This window comes from Ambystoma mexicanum, chromosome 13 (genome assembly GCF_040938575.1).
Source record: "Ambystoma mexicanum isolate Mex_15411 chromosome 13, UKY_AmexF1_1, whole genome shotgun sequence".
In the NCBI taxonomy this organism is placed as follows: domain Eukaryota; kingdom Metazoa; phylum Chordata; class Amphibia; order Caudata; family Ambystomatidae; genus Ambystoma; species Ambystoma mexicanum.
In genome coordinates this window covers 752232303-752248809 of record NC_090938.1, presented here as the reverse complement: position 1 = coordinate 752248809, position 16507 = coordinate 752232303, and the positions used below count along the sequence as shown (strand labels likewise).

The window sequence follows — 16507 nt, the reverse complement described above, 5'->3', positions numbered from 1 at the left end:
ACCCCTGATCATTCCATTGCCACCCCCCTCTCTGCTTCTGATCTTGCCACCTTCTTTTCCAACAAAGTCCTTGATCTCCGACACACTATCCTCTCCTCCCCTTCTTATTCTCCTCCTCCCCCTTCTCCCCCCCTCTTCCATGTCCTCATTCACCCCTATCACTCAATCTGAAGTTACCCTCCTTTCCAAAACCCACCCCGCTGCCTCTCCGTCTGACCCCATACCTACCTCCCTCATCCCCAAAATCTACCCCCTCTTCATTCCCTATATCACCTCCCTTTTCAACTCCTCTCTTTCCACCTCCACCTTCCCCACTTCTTTTAAGCATGCGACTATCATCCCCATTCTCAAAAAACCTACTGCTAATCCCCATCTTGCATCTAACTATCATCCCATCTCTCTAATACCTTTCCTTTCTAAACTCCTAGAATGCATTGTCTACTCTCAATTCTCTACCTTCATCTCTAACCATTCTCTCCTCCCCCCTACCCAATCAGGTTTCCGCCTTCTTCACTCTACTGAAACTGCTCTTACCTCTGTTCTTAACTCTCTCCTCTCTGCTCGCTACTCTAAGCATTCCTTTATTCTGGCCCTACTGGACCTCTCTGCTCCCTTTGACACTGTTGAGCATCCTCTACTCCTTACCACTCTCTCCTCATTTGGCCTTAAAGACTCAGTTCTTAAACAGGTTCTCCTCCTATTTCTCTAACCGCACCTTCTCAGTCTCTTGGGGTGGCTCCAACTCCCCAATCTCTCCACTCAACCATGGGGTTCCCCAAGGTTCTGTCCTTGGCTCCTTTCTCTTTTCGCTGTATACTTCCCTCCTTTCTCCTTTAATCTCCTCCTTTGAAGTCTCACATCATTTCTATGCTGATAATACCCAGTTCTTCCTCTCTTTCTCCTCCTTCTCTCCTGACATCCACCATAAACTTTCGTCCTGCCTCTCTGCTATTAAATCTTGGATGTCCTCTCACTTCCTTACTCTCAAAGCAGATAAAACTGAACTCCTTTTCTTCCCTGCCAACACTCTTCCTTCTCCCTCCCCTCCTTCTTCCATTCTTTTTCCTCCTTCCCAACTCCCCTTCTTTCGTCATGCCCGTAACCTAGGTCTCCAGATTGACACCCATCTCTCTCTTTCTCATCACATTTCCCTCACTGCCAGATCTTGCCGTTTCTACCTCTACAACATCTGCGGAATTCGTCCTTTCCCAACCTTCCAAGCTACTAAACTCTCATCTCCTCCCTCCTCTTCTCCAGACTTTTCTACTGCCCTACTCTTCTCTTTGGACTCCCCTCTGCTCATCTCTCCCCCCCTTAAATCTGTCTACCACTCTGCCATTCGCTTCCTCTGCCTCCTCTCACCTCACCTCACGACTCCATCTCCTCTTCCCTTAACTCACTAGGTTTGGCTCCCATTCCACTCCCAGCTCACATTTGACTACCTCTACCTAGTCTTCAAAGCCCTCTATGGTCTTGCCCCTCTGTACCTCCCCTCCCTTCTCACTTTCTATACTCCCTCTCGTTCTCTCCATTCTGCGGATCTCTTTCTTCTCTCTACTCCACCTCCCCCCTGTGCCCCCTCCCGTTTCCGCTCCTTCCAACTTCTTGCTCCTTTCCACTGCAACCGCCTTCCTCTTACCGTCCGCTCCATCACCTCCTATCCCTTATTTCGCACTTCTCTAAAATCCCATCTCTTCCACTCTCCCCCCTAGTAACAATGGTTTTGTCTCTCACCACCTATACCACCCCCACCCTCTCCTCCTACCTTCTGTCCCTCTAGTAGTACTTAGCCTCATCATAAATGTAAATTGTTTGTTGTACTGTTTTCTGGTTTAGATTCATTGCTTGTTGTATTCACTTGTTCCTCTTGTAAAGCGCTTTGGATTAAAGCGCTATATAAATTAAAATAAATACAAATACAAAATATATGGCGGACTATGACTGGACAGCATATCGATGGGGTAAAGCCACTGGGTGGAGTAACCACTGGTACCAATAGATGGTAGTCCAGTGATTTGTACTGCCGAGTGATGAGTCAGCATATTTTCAATCAAGGGCTGAATCGTAGGCTCTCCACTCAATATTAAGACCTTTTCAGAACATACCTAATTTGTACATCTGAAAACAAAGGCCCAACCCAGGAGAAGATGATAACCTGAGTAAGCCTGCTGCACACCATCAGCTTTTACTCAGCACCACCTGCTGCAGACTCAACAGGTAGAGTGCTTAGAAGCACCCAACGTGGCACCTTCCTTCTACCTCTACCACGTATGATGATTTGTGGCGTAACATATGGCCCTGGGGAGACTCTCAACACGAACCACACATGTCCATTTCCCTAATTGGCGCCTATAATATCTTTTACTCTTAAAACCCAAGCTTATTTCATTAAGATGGAGTATGTCTTGTTTTTAACCAGAAACCTAGATGTGTCATTTTAAAGCACCCAATGCCGTATTGTTTTCTGTGCGTCATAAAAGGCTTAAGGGGGAAGTGAGGAAGTGGTGTGGGGGATATTTTGTGCCGAAACATGTTTTTACTGTCCCACCACACTCTGGCGTGTGTGCATTCTGCAGCAGAAAACCATTGTTGCATCGAAATCCAAACATGGACTGGGCGTTTCAGTGCATGGGATGTGAACGCCACCTGGGAACTGCATTGCACTTTAATCACAATTACTTGACCTGTGGGCTATATTTAGCCTGTCAGGCAACATGGACTATGCTGTGTGTCAATATACTCCAGATGCACTTAGCGCGCGCGTGCGTGTGTGTGCGCGCGCCAAACACCAGCAACATTATGGTGGTTTTAAGAGGCTTGGAAAAATACCTTCCGCCTGAAATGTGAAAGCAGAATTAGCCATTTCAACCAAGTCACCCAAAGCACAGCATCTTCACCCAGCAGCCATGACCTCCTGGGCAGTGCCAGGTGGGCAATGCATTGTGAGTGTGCAAATAAGCTCAAATGTCATTTCCCCCAGGAAAAAGCCTGTGTCTGGAAGTGCCACATCATTTTTCAACCAAAGACAGGTGGCTCTGAAGGATTGAGCCCGGTTTCTTTAATCGACACCGCGGCTAAGTGGTTTGGTCGAGCGCTACACAGGAAAATAATGGAGTGGGCGGAACAGACTCCCAACAGGACTTCTGCAAAGGCCTAGGAACATCTGACCACATTTTGAATCTCACCTTAATTCTGGACGAGCATGTTCATGGATATGCGAGCGCACTTTATCCGGCATTCAAGGATTTAACAACAGCATTTGACTGTGTTCTTCCAGCGAAACTGTGGGAATCCCTGCGGGCTCTCGATATGCCGATATCAACGCTTGAAATTCTGGTAGAATTACATAGCAACTTACAAATAAGTGTGACTTTCTGGCTCTGGCAAATGAACAGAGCCATTCAGTGCGTCGCGAGGGGGGAAGGCAAGGCTGTGTTTTAGCACCACTACTCTTCCAGCTATATATAAAGTCCCTCTCTTCCACAACGACCAATCGTTCCAGAAATGGGCGGAAGGCGTATTCCAGTACTGTTGTATGCGGACGACGCGGTTCTGATTACAAACGAACAAAAAACACCCTGCAAACGCTGAAAACAGGATTGATTGAATACGTGAGTCAGAGGGATTTAAAAATCAATATAAGAAAATGAAAATCTATGTGCATTGGTGCCACAGAGAGTCGTTAGCCCGTTATTGGTAAAGGGAAGGAGTATGGAGTGCGTAAACTCATTCTGCTACCTGGGCGTCAGCATAGCGAAAGGCCTCAAGTGGAACATGCACACTAAAATTCAAGCAAGTGAAAATGTGCCCAGATAAAGATACGGATATAAAATAGGGGGCGTCCCGATGGACCATGCCGTACAGATCAAAGTCCATTCCAGTGGCAGCGTACGGTGCAGCTGTCGGCGGCCATCACTGTCCCGATCAATTACAAAGGAAAGGGAAACAATTTCTCAGGGCCACTATGGGAGTACACCAGGGTTTTCTGGGGTATCTGTTACATGAAGAATGCAGCCGGGCGAACAGCCAGGATCTTACCCAGTTACAGCCTGTAGCCCATTGGTCGCGAATATGGGGGAACCCAAACTTGACACTAGCCAGGATGCTAACGGAGGACATCATGGACTCAGACGTTCATTATAGGAAATTACATAAAAGAAACATTAAAGACTTTTGGTCTGGCCGATGGCAGAGACCAAAAGGCAAAGAATAAGGAAAACCGCAGACTAGTGATAAAGGTATTCTTTTGCCTCAAAGACAAAGGATGCAGAAAAGAGAGAGTGCAGTGCTACCTCGGAAACAGGCTTCTGACTGGTGCCCCCCATTTACAATTATTGGTTTAATGGCCCAAGGAAGAAAGACACTTTGCTTGGCCTAGGAACCAATCTGCTATTCAGGGAAGGCGCTGCTCTCCAATCGGATCAGTGCAACCGGGGAGCGAGCAGGTGCTTTTGCAAATGGGTTGATGCTGGTGACCGGCCGCACGTTATGTTAATGTGTCCCGCTAATGCATGATTAAGATGGAAGCACCTCCTGCCAATGCTACGAAGCTGGGCATGAGGCATTTCTTTGAGCTTTTGATGGGATTGATCGCCCCCTGATGTGAAATCTGCATGTAATATTTATATTTTTATTGAACGCGCTTCAGAACTAATAGCATATTTGATGCAGCTTAAACAGTTTTAAATTCTTAGTATTTGAACTCTGTATTAGTCCATTATTATTTAATATCTAGAGCGGATAACGTCATATTTGCCTAAATTGCTATTTTTCTTTCTTATTGAAATAGTGTTCCCAAAATAAAGAATGTTCTTCCTTTCCTCTTCTCAAGGATTCAGACACAGCATACGTGTTTCCCCCGGGGTGCGTGCGTGCATGTGTGCGTGCGTGCGTGTGCAGCTTTCTATGTGCCTTCTTTACTTTACTTTATTATATTTATAATGCGCAACCATAGACCCACAGGTGTGAGGGCACAGACGGACACAAAAAGAGGATCAGGAGGGAGAGTTCATAGAGGAGAGATCGCAGAAAAAACGACTATTTGAAGAGAAATGTTTTAAGGCCCTTCTTAAAGATGCTCAACACTGCTGAATTTCTCAAATGATCCGACAGCGTGTTCCAGAGAGTCGGCGCCGCAAATGCAAAGGTACCACATTGTGCTTTTTTGGTTTCCACTCTGGGCCGATGGTGCAGATTCTGATTGTTGGATCGAAGATTTCTGGCCGAGGTTTTTATTCCTAGATATCTTTGAAGATAGAAGGGCATCTTGCCCCTGAGGCATTTAAATGTGATGACCATAAGTCTAAAGGAAATTCTTGAGTCCACAGGCAGCCAATGCAGTGCTCGCCGTGCCTCCGAGACGTGAGCCCTATAAGCAAGGCCGGATACCAGTCTAACTACTCCGTTTTGTACCACCTGGAGGCGGTTGATGGTTTTTCTGCTGGAGCCTGCTAGTAGGCTGCAGCAGTAATCCAGTTTAGAGCCTATAATGGCTCGAGCAGTGGTCTCTGCATTAGACTGAGAGATGAGAGGTCGAAGATGGGACAAGAGTTTAATATAATAGGTGGCAGAAGCTACTGTGCTGGCCACATAAGCTTTCATATTAAGGGATTGATCCAAGATCACCCCGAGGATCTTAACCTTGGGAAGAGTAGGGATTGACGCATCTCCCAAATGGAATTGTTTCTACGCAGGGGGTGTGTGTCAGTATTTGTAGGTGTGTGTGTGAATGTGAGTATTTGTAGTTGTGTGTGTGTGTGTCAGTATTTGTAGTTGTGAGTGTGAGTGTGAGTGCTAGTTCCCTTATAAGGTGCTAGGGGGCTATGAAGACCAGAGCTGACAATGTTGAGATTCAGTTCTTCAAAGCATGCATTTTGCTGATCTCTGGAAAACCACCTTCTGCTTTTGATCTACACCTTCTCCTTACCCTGACATTGGAGGGTTCTTTACTTTGCTTTTGATCTACACCTTCTGCTTACCCTGACATTGGAGGGTTCTTTACATTGCTTTTGATCTACACCTTCTCCTTAACCTGGCATTGGAGCGTTATTTGCTTTGCTTTTGATCTAGACCTTCTCCTTACCCTGACATTGGAGGGTTCTTTACATTGCTTTTGATCTAGACCTTCTCCTTAACCTGGCATTGGAGCGTTATTTGCTTTGCTTTTGATCTACACCTTCTCCTTAACCTGGTATTGGAGGGTTCTTTGCTTTGCTTTTGATCTAGACCTTCTCCTTAACCTGGCATTGGAGGGTTCTTTGCTTTGCTTTTGATCTACACCTTCTCCTTAACCTGGCATTGGAGGATTCTTTGCTTTCCTTTTGATCTACACCTTCTCCTTAACTGACATTGGAGGGTTATTTATATTGCCTTTGATCTATGGAAACATGTCTGGAAAGTCACCAAGCTGTGAATCAGATGTTCCAGAAGTTCGCCTTGGCTCAGTTTGCAGAAGTCACATGGACATGGTGACACATCTCAGCAGTGTTGGACTGGGAACCAAAAAGGCCCTGGAAATCATTTTCAAAGTGGCCCCATATCCCAAATTTTCAGCAAGCCCAGCCCTTTCCCTATGGGAACATTTTAAGATAAAACAGGTGAGCACACAAAAGAGGCCCAGGGTGCGGAGGCCTACTGGGAAATTTCCAGTGTTCCCTATAGGCCAGGCCACCCCTGCTCAAGGTGCGGAGGCCTATCGGGAAAACTCCAGAGTTCCCTATAGGCCAGGTCACCCCTGGATGGGTGCGGAGGCCTACCAGTAAATCTCCAGAGTTCCCTATAGGCCAGGCCATCCCTGGATGGGTGCGGAGGCCTAGTGGGAAATTTCCAGTGTTCCCTATAGGCCAGGCCACCCCTGGATCGGTGCAGAGGCCTAGAGGGACATTTCCAAGTTCCCTATAGACCAGTCAACCCCTGCTCAGGGTGCGGAGGCCTACCGGGAAATCTCCAGAGTTCCCTATAGGCCAGTCCACCCCTGCATCTCAGGGGGAACCGGTTTAAAGGGAAATGTGACCTCACGTGGGGTCTGCCACGGCACCATCCCAGTGATTGTGATGAGAGTGGTATATAGGGGACTGAAGAATCTATACTGACAGCTTGTTCAATCATCGTGCTAAGTCTCTTGCAGGCTGCAAGAAGCAAGTGCACGAGTTGCAGAGAGCTACAACTCCACGTTAGTCTTCTGGGAGACCCATACAACAGGGATTCCTCCTGTTGTGCAAAAGGAGGGGTCTTCAATAGTCTTGGGAATCTACCTAATTAAGAAGCATCGCAATACAGTGCGATTTTCGAGCTCTGGAGTAGAAGTTCTGTGTTGATTATGCCCCAATCGCTTATTAGTCCGTACCCCAAAAATGCATTGGGTTTTCAACTGCTACAATAGGGATGCAGAGTTTGAGGGGGCCCAGACCCACCCATCACCGGGTCACGTGAGTGAGTGCGTGCAGTGCACGTGTGCTGTTGCAGGTTAGAGGTTTCTTCCTTGTTTTCGTTAGAGCCCCCATGCTGCTTGTTAATGTCAAAGCCCTCCTTGGTTTTGGGGGCTGCACCCCCAGATAGACATTCCCATCAGCCCTCGTCTCACAACAGACTACCTGCTTCTTCCTATGGTTCCCTCTGCTCATTGCACCGGGGACCCAGCCATTCTTGGGTTATAAATAGTCCATTCTCTATGTCTGCTCTTAATAACCCATAGGAAGGTCAGGCATGGATGTAACATGTTGCTCAAAGAGCCTAACATGGAAAACGCGCCCCCTATGTCAGAAGTCAAGGGAAGCACTTGTAGGCGGTCCACAGGGTCCGCTTTACGTAATTCAGGCACTTTAAGTGTTTATACATATGCATGCTTGTGTATGCTTCTTTATCATATATGTGTGTGTAAATATATATATATATATATATATATAAATATATATATATATATATATATTGAATCTAAGCAGATACAAGCATCAGAAAGATGACTACGGTGAGTAATGTATGCCGTGTGTATATATATACACACACACACACATTTACACACACACACACACACACACACACACACACACACACACACGGCATACATTACTCACCACAATTGTCTTTCTGATGCGTGTATCTGCTTAGATTCAATATATAGAAAGAGATGAATGGATAAAACAGACAGATACACACACATATGTGCGTGCTTGTGTTTATGCATATATTGCAATACCAGTCATGTTTTTCCATCCAATGTTCCATTTGACGACTACATATTGTGGGAATTTCATCTAAGATACTTTCATTAGGAAGAAAACGTGTGCATAGGAGTGTGATCTCTCCATAAGGCCCGTGTTCCCACGGGTAATATTCAAATCCCCTGCCCCCCCCCCAGACACTGGCAGCAGAGCATACCCATGCCCCACCCCCCGCATTCAGTCTTGTGCCATGTTGTATCGACGCCAGCATTTCCCCCATGCACTGAACCATTGCAACTGCTCTCTGGTACTCACAGTGATCCGCCAGCAGCTTCTCCAGGGACTCGCCCCACTTCAAGGCCTCATGTGCAGGTGGTCTGTTGGGAGTCAATAAGAGGAAGAAAGCATTGAACAGAGGGTAGGGTACCTGCATTAAGATGCACGAGGTAGCTGAGCAGAGCATAAGAAGTAGGAGGAGCTATAGAGGAGAGTTTGTTCCCTCGGCCCTCACACGAGTGCAGCAAAGGAAGAGGAGGGCCAGCACAGGGGGAGAACTCCTGCAGCTCTCTGGGTTCACAAGACAAGGTGGAGCCAAGTCTCCTGCTCCATATTGTGCACATTTTAGGGGTGGCAAAAGGTAGGGGTCCCTAGATCTACCCTTCTGCCTCCTATCTCCATCCCTGCCATTCTCCAGGCATTCACCCCATAGTTCTCTCAATCCTGTATCATTTATCTAACCTCGTCACTAAAGTCCCTTCTCCCGGCGCCCCACCCCTTCTAGAGGTCTAGAAATCACTCGGATTGGCCCACATTCGGAATCTTTCGCCTTTAAACCTGCACGCCATTTGCTCACCCTCAGTAGGGCTGGGTACACTTTTCTTGTGTTGGTGAAAATAGGAGTCAGGGCACTGGTTTCAAAGTCTGATGATTTCTCTATTTCGCCCTTCAGTTTATTGGGGAGTTTTTTCTAGTGTAGTGATATTAGCAAATAGCTTCTATTTTCGCAAATAGAGATATTTATAGCCAAAAGGTTCATTCGGATTTAGAACTAATTCTTTTGTTTTCACAAAAGGATTTTCTTCTAAAGGATCCGTTTATTTTCAAAAGAATCGCCTTCTTTTAGTGAGTTTGTTTGTTTTTGTAACAAAAAGCTCAAATCTAAATACGAATCAACTTTGTTTTTTTGTATTCGTAATCAATTTGTTTTCTTCAAATATTTGCTTATTTCTTAAGATATTGGTTTGGATTTTGAAAAAAAACATATTTTCTTTAACAAATTAATGAACCTGTTCCTTTTCTTAGGGTGCCAATTGTAAACAGAAATAGGCGATTCACAATTTTCCAGCAAATTACATTTTTTCTGGAAACTGCCCAATTCGAGTTCAGGCAAATAAAAATTTTCTCAGGTCTATTCCATAGAGTTTCCTTCATGGTGCTTTTCCTCGGCCAAGCAAAGCAAAAGAGGTGATGGCTGGAAGGTTTAGAATGAATCTTAACCTCTGGCATTGCTCTGGGCAACCCTCCAGACCATCGTCTTTGCCTGCCAAGCCATTACACAAGTGGAAAGACTATATACAAATCAGGCTTGGTCCTACCCCCAAAAGGGCCAGTCAAACCTGAACTGCTGGGTCACATCCCTTCTGCACGAGACCCCAAGCATCCCCAGACATGTTTCGGTCTCGTTGGGCCTCATCAGTGAGGAGTAGCTTGGGTCTCTAGGCCCAGCAGGCACGGACCCACGTTTGGGCATACCCGTCCCACTCGGGGTGACTACAGCAAAACAAAAGAGGTGACGGCTGGAAGGTTTAGAATTAATCTTAACCTCTGGCATTGCTCTGGGCAACCCTCCCGACCATTGTTCTTCAGCCTGCCAAGCCATTACAGAAGGGGAAAGACCATATGCAAATCAGACGTGGTTACACCCCAAAAGAGGCAGTACAGCCCAAACTGCTTTGTCACATCCCTTCTGCACAAGCCCACAAGCATCCCCAGACATGTTTCAGCCCTCCTGGGTTTAGCAGAGAGCTAGTCAAATCTCCATTGCAAGTCTGTAATTGTGGTACTTAAGCCTTCCACAATTGTATAGACTAGACTCATATTTGTGTTTTCCTTTTATTTGATTCAATTTAGGGTCTTTGTTTACGCATCCATCACATCCTTAAGAAGGTTATTGAAGAAGTGGGGGGGAACATTTAATACACATTTGGTAATCTATCATATGGCTGCAGCCATTGCTTAATACTGAGTCACCCTGAGACTTTTCCTCTCTTGAGAGTGAAGCTCGGAGTGCGATTCAGGGAAATCCTTGCATTCCCAGAGTCCCTCGACTCAAAAAGAGAACAGGTGAGCGGATCCTCGTATATAGGTAGCCGTGATAGGGTAAGTGACCAGGGCGTCCATGGAACACAGTCCTTTCAGCCCTTCAGGAAATCTTCAAAATCCCGGCTGTATCACTGCTCCCCGCACCCGGCATGTGCACAAGTGATGTATGTGGTCTGTGCATACCAGTGCTTAATTTGTAAAAATAAATGTCAGGCCCAAATATTCTCTAGCACTCCTGTGACACTTTGGGTGGTGTGAAAAACCAAAAGGTGTCTCACTTGCTATTCACTGTGGATCTCTCTCTCTCTCTCAGGTGGCCAGGGCACGGCCATCGCCTTTGGATCCATACGCTGGGGATGGACCAGTGTGGGAGGATCACCTGGGAGAGGGATTTTTAGGGAGTGGGGGTGAGACTACCGATGGTGAAACGCAGTATCCCTCCCCCTTCCCCATGCCCATACCCAATCCTATTTTATAGGATGCTCTGACATCCCAACTCCCCCCCCTTTTCTAAAGAAACACTGGGCCGAGGAAGAGGAGGAATGAGAGAAACGAGGCTAACCCTTACATATCCCATTGGACATATCCCGTTAATAAGGTCAGGCAAAGTCAGGCACTTGACCTAATCACATGCACCTGATACCCATTAGCTCCACCCACGCGGATAAAAGGCAGAACATGAAGACACACTGAGAGCAAGGTGGAAAATGGGAAGGAGTAGATCTTCTGGGGCGAAGCCGAACGCATAAGAGAAGGATGACCAATCGAGGAACCAGAGTGAGGGGCTGGGAAACCCTGAACATCCCTGCAGGAGGTTGTTGCCTCTAGGAAACCATGAGAGAAACGCAGAGAAGGCCAGAACCCAGACAAGAAGAAGCCTGCATTGTGCTTCAAGGACACCAGCAATCCTCTCAGGCGAACGGCAGAGTTGGGGAGGCCAGGCCAAGCCTGTGGTATTAACCTTGACCCGTAAATCAAAGCCATAGAAAGCAGAAAAGAATGTACACAACAGGTGAGCTAGGAAAAGACATGAAAGGCCGGTTATTGTCAAGCTGCAACAGTGCACCTCGAAATTGAAGGTTGCGCGCGTGCTGATGAGATGCAAAAGAAAGTAAACCTGTAGTGAACTTTAAAGTCAGTGGTAACTGTGAAGCCAGTGATACAGAGTAGCAGAGTGGTCCGGCAAAAGAAAACAGCCCACTCGAAAGTCTCTGTGAAATGTTTGATGTTTGTTATCAAGCAACAAAGTGAATGAACTTTGAAATACGTGATAGTCAAGATTAACCCAGATGAAAGGGGAAGTAAAAGGTGATTGCTTTAAGAGAAAGACTTCTTTGAACTTTTTGAACTACCCATACCAACAGACACAGGGAACATATCATAAGGAAGAGCTGAAGCAGAAGTTGAAGTGGTCCTGCAGAGGTTTGTGGAAAAGCCTTGCACATTTGAAAGTCTTCGACATCAGTGAAAGGTCTGACCCCGACTAAGGGAGACCTAAAAGGTGCTTTTGTTGAATGGGGAAGGGAGCCCCTGCAAGTGCTGTGATTGTGAGGTCCAAGCCCGACAGCGGGAGACCTACGTGAGCTATTGATGCCTTGAGAGGTCTGAACCCGACAGAGGGAGTCCTACATGAATTTTGTTCAATCATGAAATAACATTTTGCGAACTTAAGTGACTTAAGTAACATGGAAGGCCAAGCATTCTTGAACCCACATTTTGAACTGCCTTTTTTGTTTAATAAACTGAGCCAGAGTGCGTCATCCTGTCTATGGGGGCCGCCTTACTCCATGCTGTCCAACATGGGGAGGAGAGCTGACTCAGGCATCTTGATCCTTTTTGTTATAACACCGATTTTCCTTTGCATACATATTTGCCTATTCACACTTTTTGTATTAGAGATAGGGCAGGCATTAGGTTTTGTTAGTATAGGCTATATTTGATTTGACAAAGACTGACTAGAACTGTGTTTTCTTTATTATTTAATGTTAGCGACTACTCCCATCGTAGCTATAGGACAAAGCAGGAGTTTTTCCAAGCCCCAAGAATTTAATAAAGGGTTTGAAACTTGTGCCTCTTCTGTCAGTGTCATAGTTGTGATACCATGCCTCCCTTATAGTGGGCAGGTCCCCACCACTGCTGCCACCACCCATAGCGGCTCCCCGCAGTTTAGACATGTTTGGGGTTACACTACAGCTCACACCTACATGCTCATTGTGGTCCATGGAGGGACTAGCAGCACTTCAGATTTAAAGTGAGTCTAAGACAATAAATGACGGGCTCACAAATAAGTGCCAGGGCTGAGCCCTGGCAAACACCCCCACAAATGAAGCACTGGAGCCTAGGCATGTTTCAGCTCAATGGCTTCTCCCAGGTATAAACGCCTAGTACTCAGTGCCTGATGATGGCACCAATGTGATATTAATAGCTAGGAATCGAAACACAGCATAGCGCAACATAAGTATCAGCCATGCAAGACAGCGGGCAAGAGTCTCGCAGCATGAGGGGTAACTCATTGCAGGGACCCCACATGTATAAAATTGCACTTAACCGTTTCCTCATTTACTCTTTATATGAGCAAGGGATTCGGCAACTGACAATTTAGAGAAATTGCACCTGGGAGATATGTCAAAATAAGTGAAGAAGGGTGAGAAGAAATAATGCGTGGTGTTTGGGCGAAAAACACAATAAAAGGAAAAGAAACATGCATAGAAGAGAAGAGCAGTCCAAAATGCACAACTGGAGAGATCACAACCGCAAAAGAATGGGCAATAATTAAATCAGTGCAAAAAAGAAAGAACAGGGAAAAAACAAAATGCAAAATCAGAAAAGGAGACAACAAAAGGGAAAAGGGAACCAGTAAATGAACAAGCAACGTGTAAAAAAGAGGCACAATTGCTGAAGGAAAGGAAGCCAAAGAGGTAGAAAATGAAAACATGAGTGATAGGATATAAGAAAAATCAACGGAAAAAAAATCAATAAAGACAGGAAAAGAAAACAGTAATACTGACAACCAAGCACAGGATAATGAAAAAGCAAGTACAATAGAAAAAGTGATAAAATTACAAAAAAACTAAACACAGAAGTGAAAATGGATGACAAAGGCGAGAACGAGAAATTGCATGCCAGAAAGGAAACAAAAAGCAATTGTGAACCAGAGAAAAAGTGGAACAAAGGAAAGAATGAAGTAAGGAAAGAAGGAATGAAAGAAGAAAATGAAGGAAAGGCAGAAAGGAAAGGCAGAAGGAAGGAAAGAAAGAAAGGAAGAAAGAATGATGGAGGGGATATAGATTGGAAAGAAACACCAAGTAAAAGAAGGAAGACCACAAAGTTAAAAGAAAAAAACATCAGCAAATTGTAAACCTTTCATTGGAGGAAGCAGGAAAAAAGTCAAAAAAAGTATTAAAAGTGAAGAGAAGGGTGAGGAAAACAAAATCATACAGAGAAGAGAAAGGGGGGTCACCAGGGGGAGTCACAAAGTGCAGGAAATACCTTAAACCGTGGATGTGGCTGGAGAGTGGAGTGCTCCAGAGCCGGAAGAGGGTCAGATGGCTCCTCTTGTGCTTCTCCCTGTAATAAAAACACAAAGAGCGACTCAACAATGCAGAATATCTGGAACTGGAGTGGGAAGCCTTCAAAACTTCATCAGAGGCCATGAAACAAACTGCCACATACTGCAAGAGCATGTGCGTTGGAGCAGAGAAACGAAGCCTGGGGATTGAACCTGCTCCCTACATTGCTTTTACATGTTTATATGACCGCTAGCCATGGCTTTGGTAATGCAGCAGCTTTTTTATCAGTTGTGGGCTAGTATTAGTCATTGCATGCAGAGAATGTGGCCCGCCTCTATGGAGTATTAGGCCAACATAGGGCTGCCTTCTTAGATAAAGTTGGAGCTGAGCATGGCTGTGTTATTGCTACAACATTGCTTTGTCTGTTTCTGAAGAGCATAAATTCATGTCTGAGTGAGGTTTAGAACAGTCATTTGGTCGTTTAGGTAGTGCTTCAGGCCGGCTTCATCCAGCTTGTAAGTGCTGTAGTAATTGGCTTCACTATTATTACCCGTTCGCAGTACTTATTTTAATCGTCAGACTTGAGGTATTGAACCCATGACGCATGGCATTACTCTTTCCCCAAGGTGGGCATGTCGCACTTGAGCTATCCGCCCGGCTCACTTTGCATTTATTTGCAAATGATGCCTCCCCTCCTGGCCAGAGCTGGAAACCCCCTGGCCAGGAGATCAGTAGGCTTTGAGCAGTATTGAAGGGAAAGGTGTTTCATATTTACTAGCGCAGGCTATGCTCAGGTTGTCGGATAGGTTTAGTGGGCCATTGCTAGAGGTGAAATCCTCCTGCCCACCAGCAGTGTGTGTGGACACTATATTAGCATGCTGGAGGTGTGGCATATGGCCTGGAATACAGGCATTATCTGCTGGTGTTCACTCTCGTTCCAAGCCCTCTCAGCAACTGGACACACCTCTGCCAGGGGCGTGTCCAGGGAGTGGCCTGGTGGCACGTGTTACCCCTGGAATCTGATTGGCCACCCCAGGTGTCACCCCATTATCCTAGACTAGGAATGTAAGACACTGTAATGTTAGTAATGAAATGTAAACACAGGAATGCAAGACAGTCATGTTAGTAAATAAAGTAGATATGGATAGTGGAGACAAATAGTAAATTAATGCTATTCAGACGTATGTGTGTGTGTGCGCGCGTTCGTACTTCATGCCACCCCTGCATAAGTTAGTGCCCCACTTAGGCGACACCAGTCAAACGAGTCTTGACATGCCACTGTCCTCCACCTGCCATTTACGGCTCATCTTGCGTGTGTCCAGTCTCTTTCCCAAGCTTCCACTACGTCGCCCACCCCACCACCTTCTCTCCCCTGTACTAGTCCTGCTACCCCCACTTCTCAACACCTATCCACTCCACACCTGTCCATTTAGGATATTTTGGGCTTGGTAAACACATGCCATTGACTGTCCCAATCCTTCCCCATACACCAAATTCTTCCTTCACAGATAGTCTGCATGAGAACCACACTACTGCACTTTTCTTCTCAGTCGTAAATCTTAATTTCTGCCCACACCTCCATGTGATTGGCCACTCGCAGTAGGCTTGTAGCCTATCACATGAAGGTGTGGGAGGAGTAGCTCGCACTGCCGGAAATCTCGAAGGCTCCACACTCTCCCCCGGTTGACCCAGATAAGAGGCTGGAAACCTGGAGTCTCTGGGGTAAACACAGAGAGTAGGCAGGTCGGCGGAGGTGGCAATTTCAAAGTGAGACGTCCTTTGACATGGAGCCATGGTAGCTGTCACAGAAGCTTGGGTGCGCCCGCTTCTAAAAAAAACCACCCTCGACCCTGAAGTAGCTACCAACTACAGGCCCATCACCACTGTGCCTTTCCTGCTCAAGATACTGGATAAAATGGCCTACACACAAATCCAGGATTATCTCGAAACCAACCATATCCTAGGAAAAAGACAGTCAGGCTTCCGACCAGGTCACGGAACTGAGTCAGCCCTACTTGATCTGAAAATACAGCTTGCTGACACTATGGATAAAGGCAAACCGGCACTCCTTCTCCTACTGGATCTATCTGCCGCCTTTGACCTTGTCAACCACGATATCCTAGGCATGCACCTAAAAAATGAAGCACACTTCTCCCCGGAAGCCATTGCATGGGTGGCCTCATTCCTAAATGGCAGACTCATGAAAGTCTTCTCAGACACTGCCTCGGCAACCCCTACCACCATCCACTGCGGCGTCCCACAAGGCTCCTGCACCGCCCCCACTCTCTACAATATATTCACCCTTCCTCTCTTCAATGACCTCGACTGTCGTAACATAGCGTATACCAACTACGCAGACGATACGCAGGTACTACTCCCTCTAACTGGGACCTACGAAGAAGATGCGACAGCTTTAACCAAAATCTACACAGCCATCCAAACCTGGATGGCGGCCAACGGCCTCTGCCTAAACGGGGACAAAACCGAAATCCTCATAGTAGGGACCAATGAAATTCT

General features: G+C 46.2%; 1 protein-coding gene across 1 annotated transcript in view; it reads right to left on the bottom strand.

The window, feature by feature from the left end:
• The window catches only part of LOC138521901 (regulator of G-protein signaling 3-like), a 346623-nt gene that overhangs the window by 33995 nt on the left and 296121 nt on the right, over positions 1-16507 (bottom strand). Inside the window, exons 4-5 of the mRNA XM_069635060.1 lie at positions 13971-14048; positions 8475-8536 (exon numbers count right to left, since the gene is read on the bottom strand). Coding sequence (XP_069491161.1) covers positions 8475-8536; positions 13971-14048 — 140 coding nt within the window. The remainder of the gene's footprint in view (positions 1-8474; positions 8537-13970; positions 14049-16507) is intronic.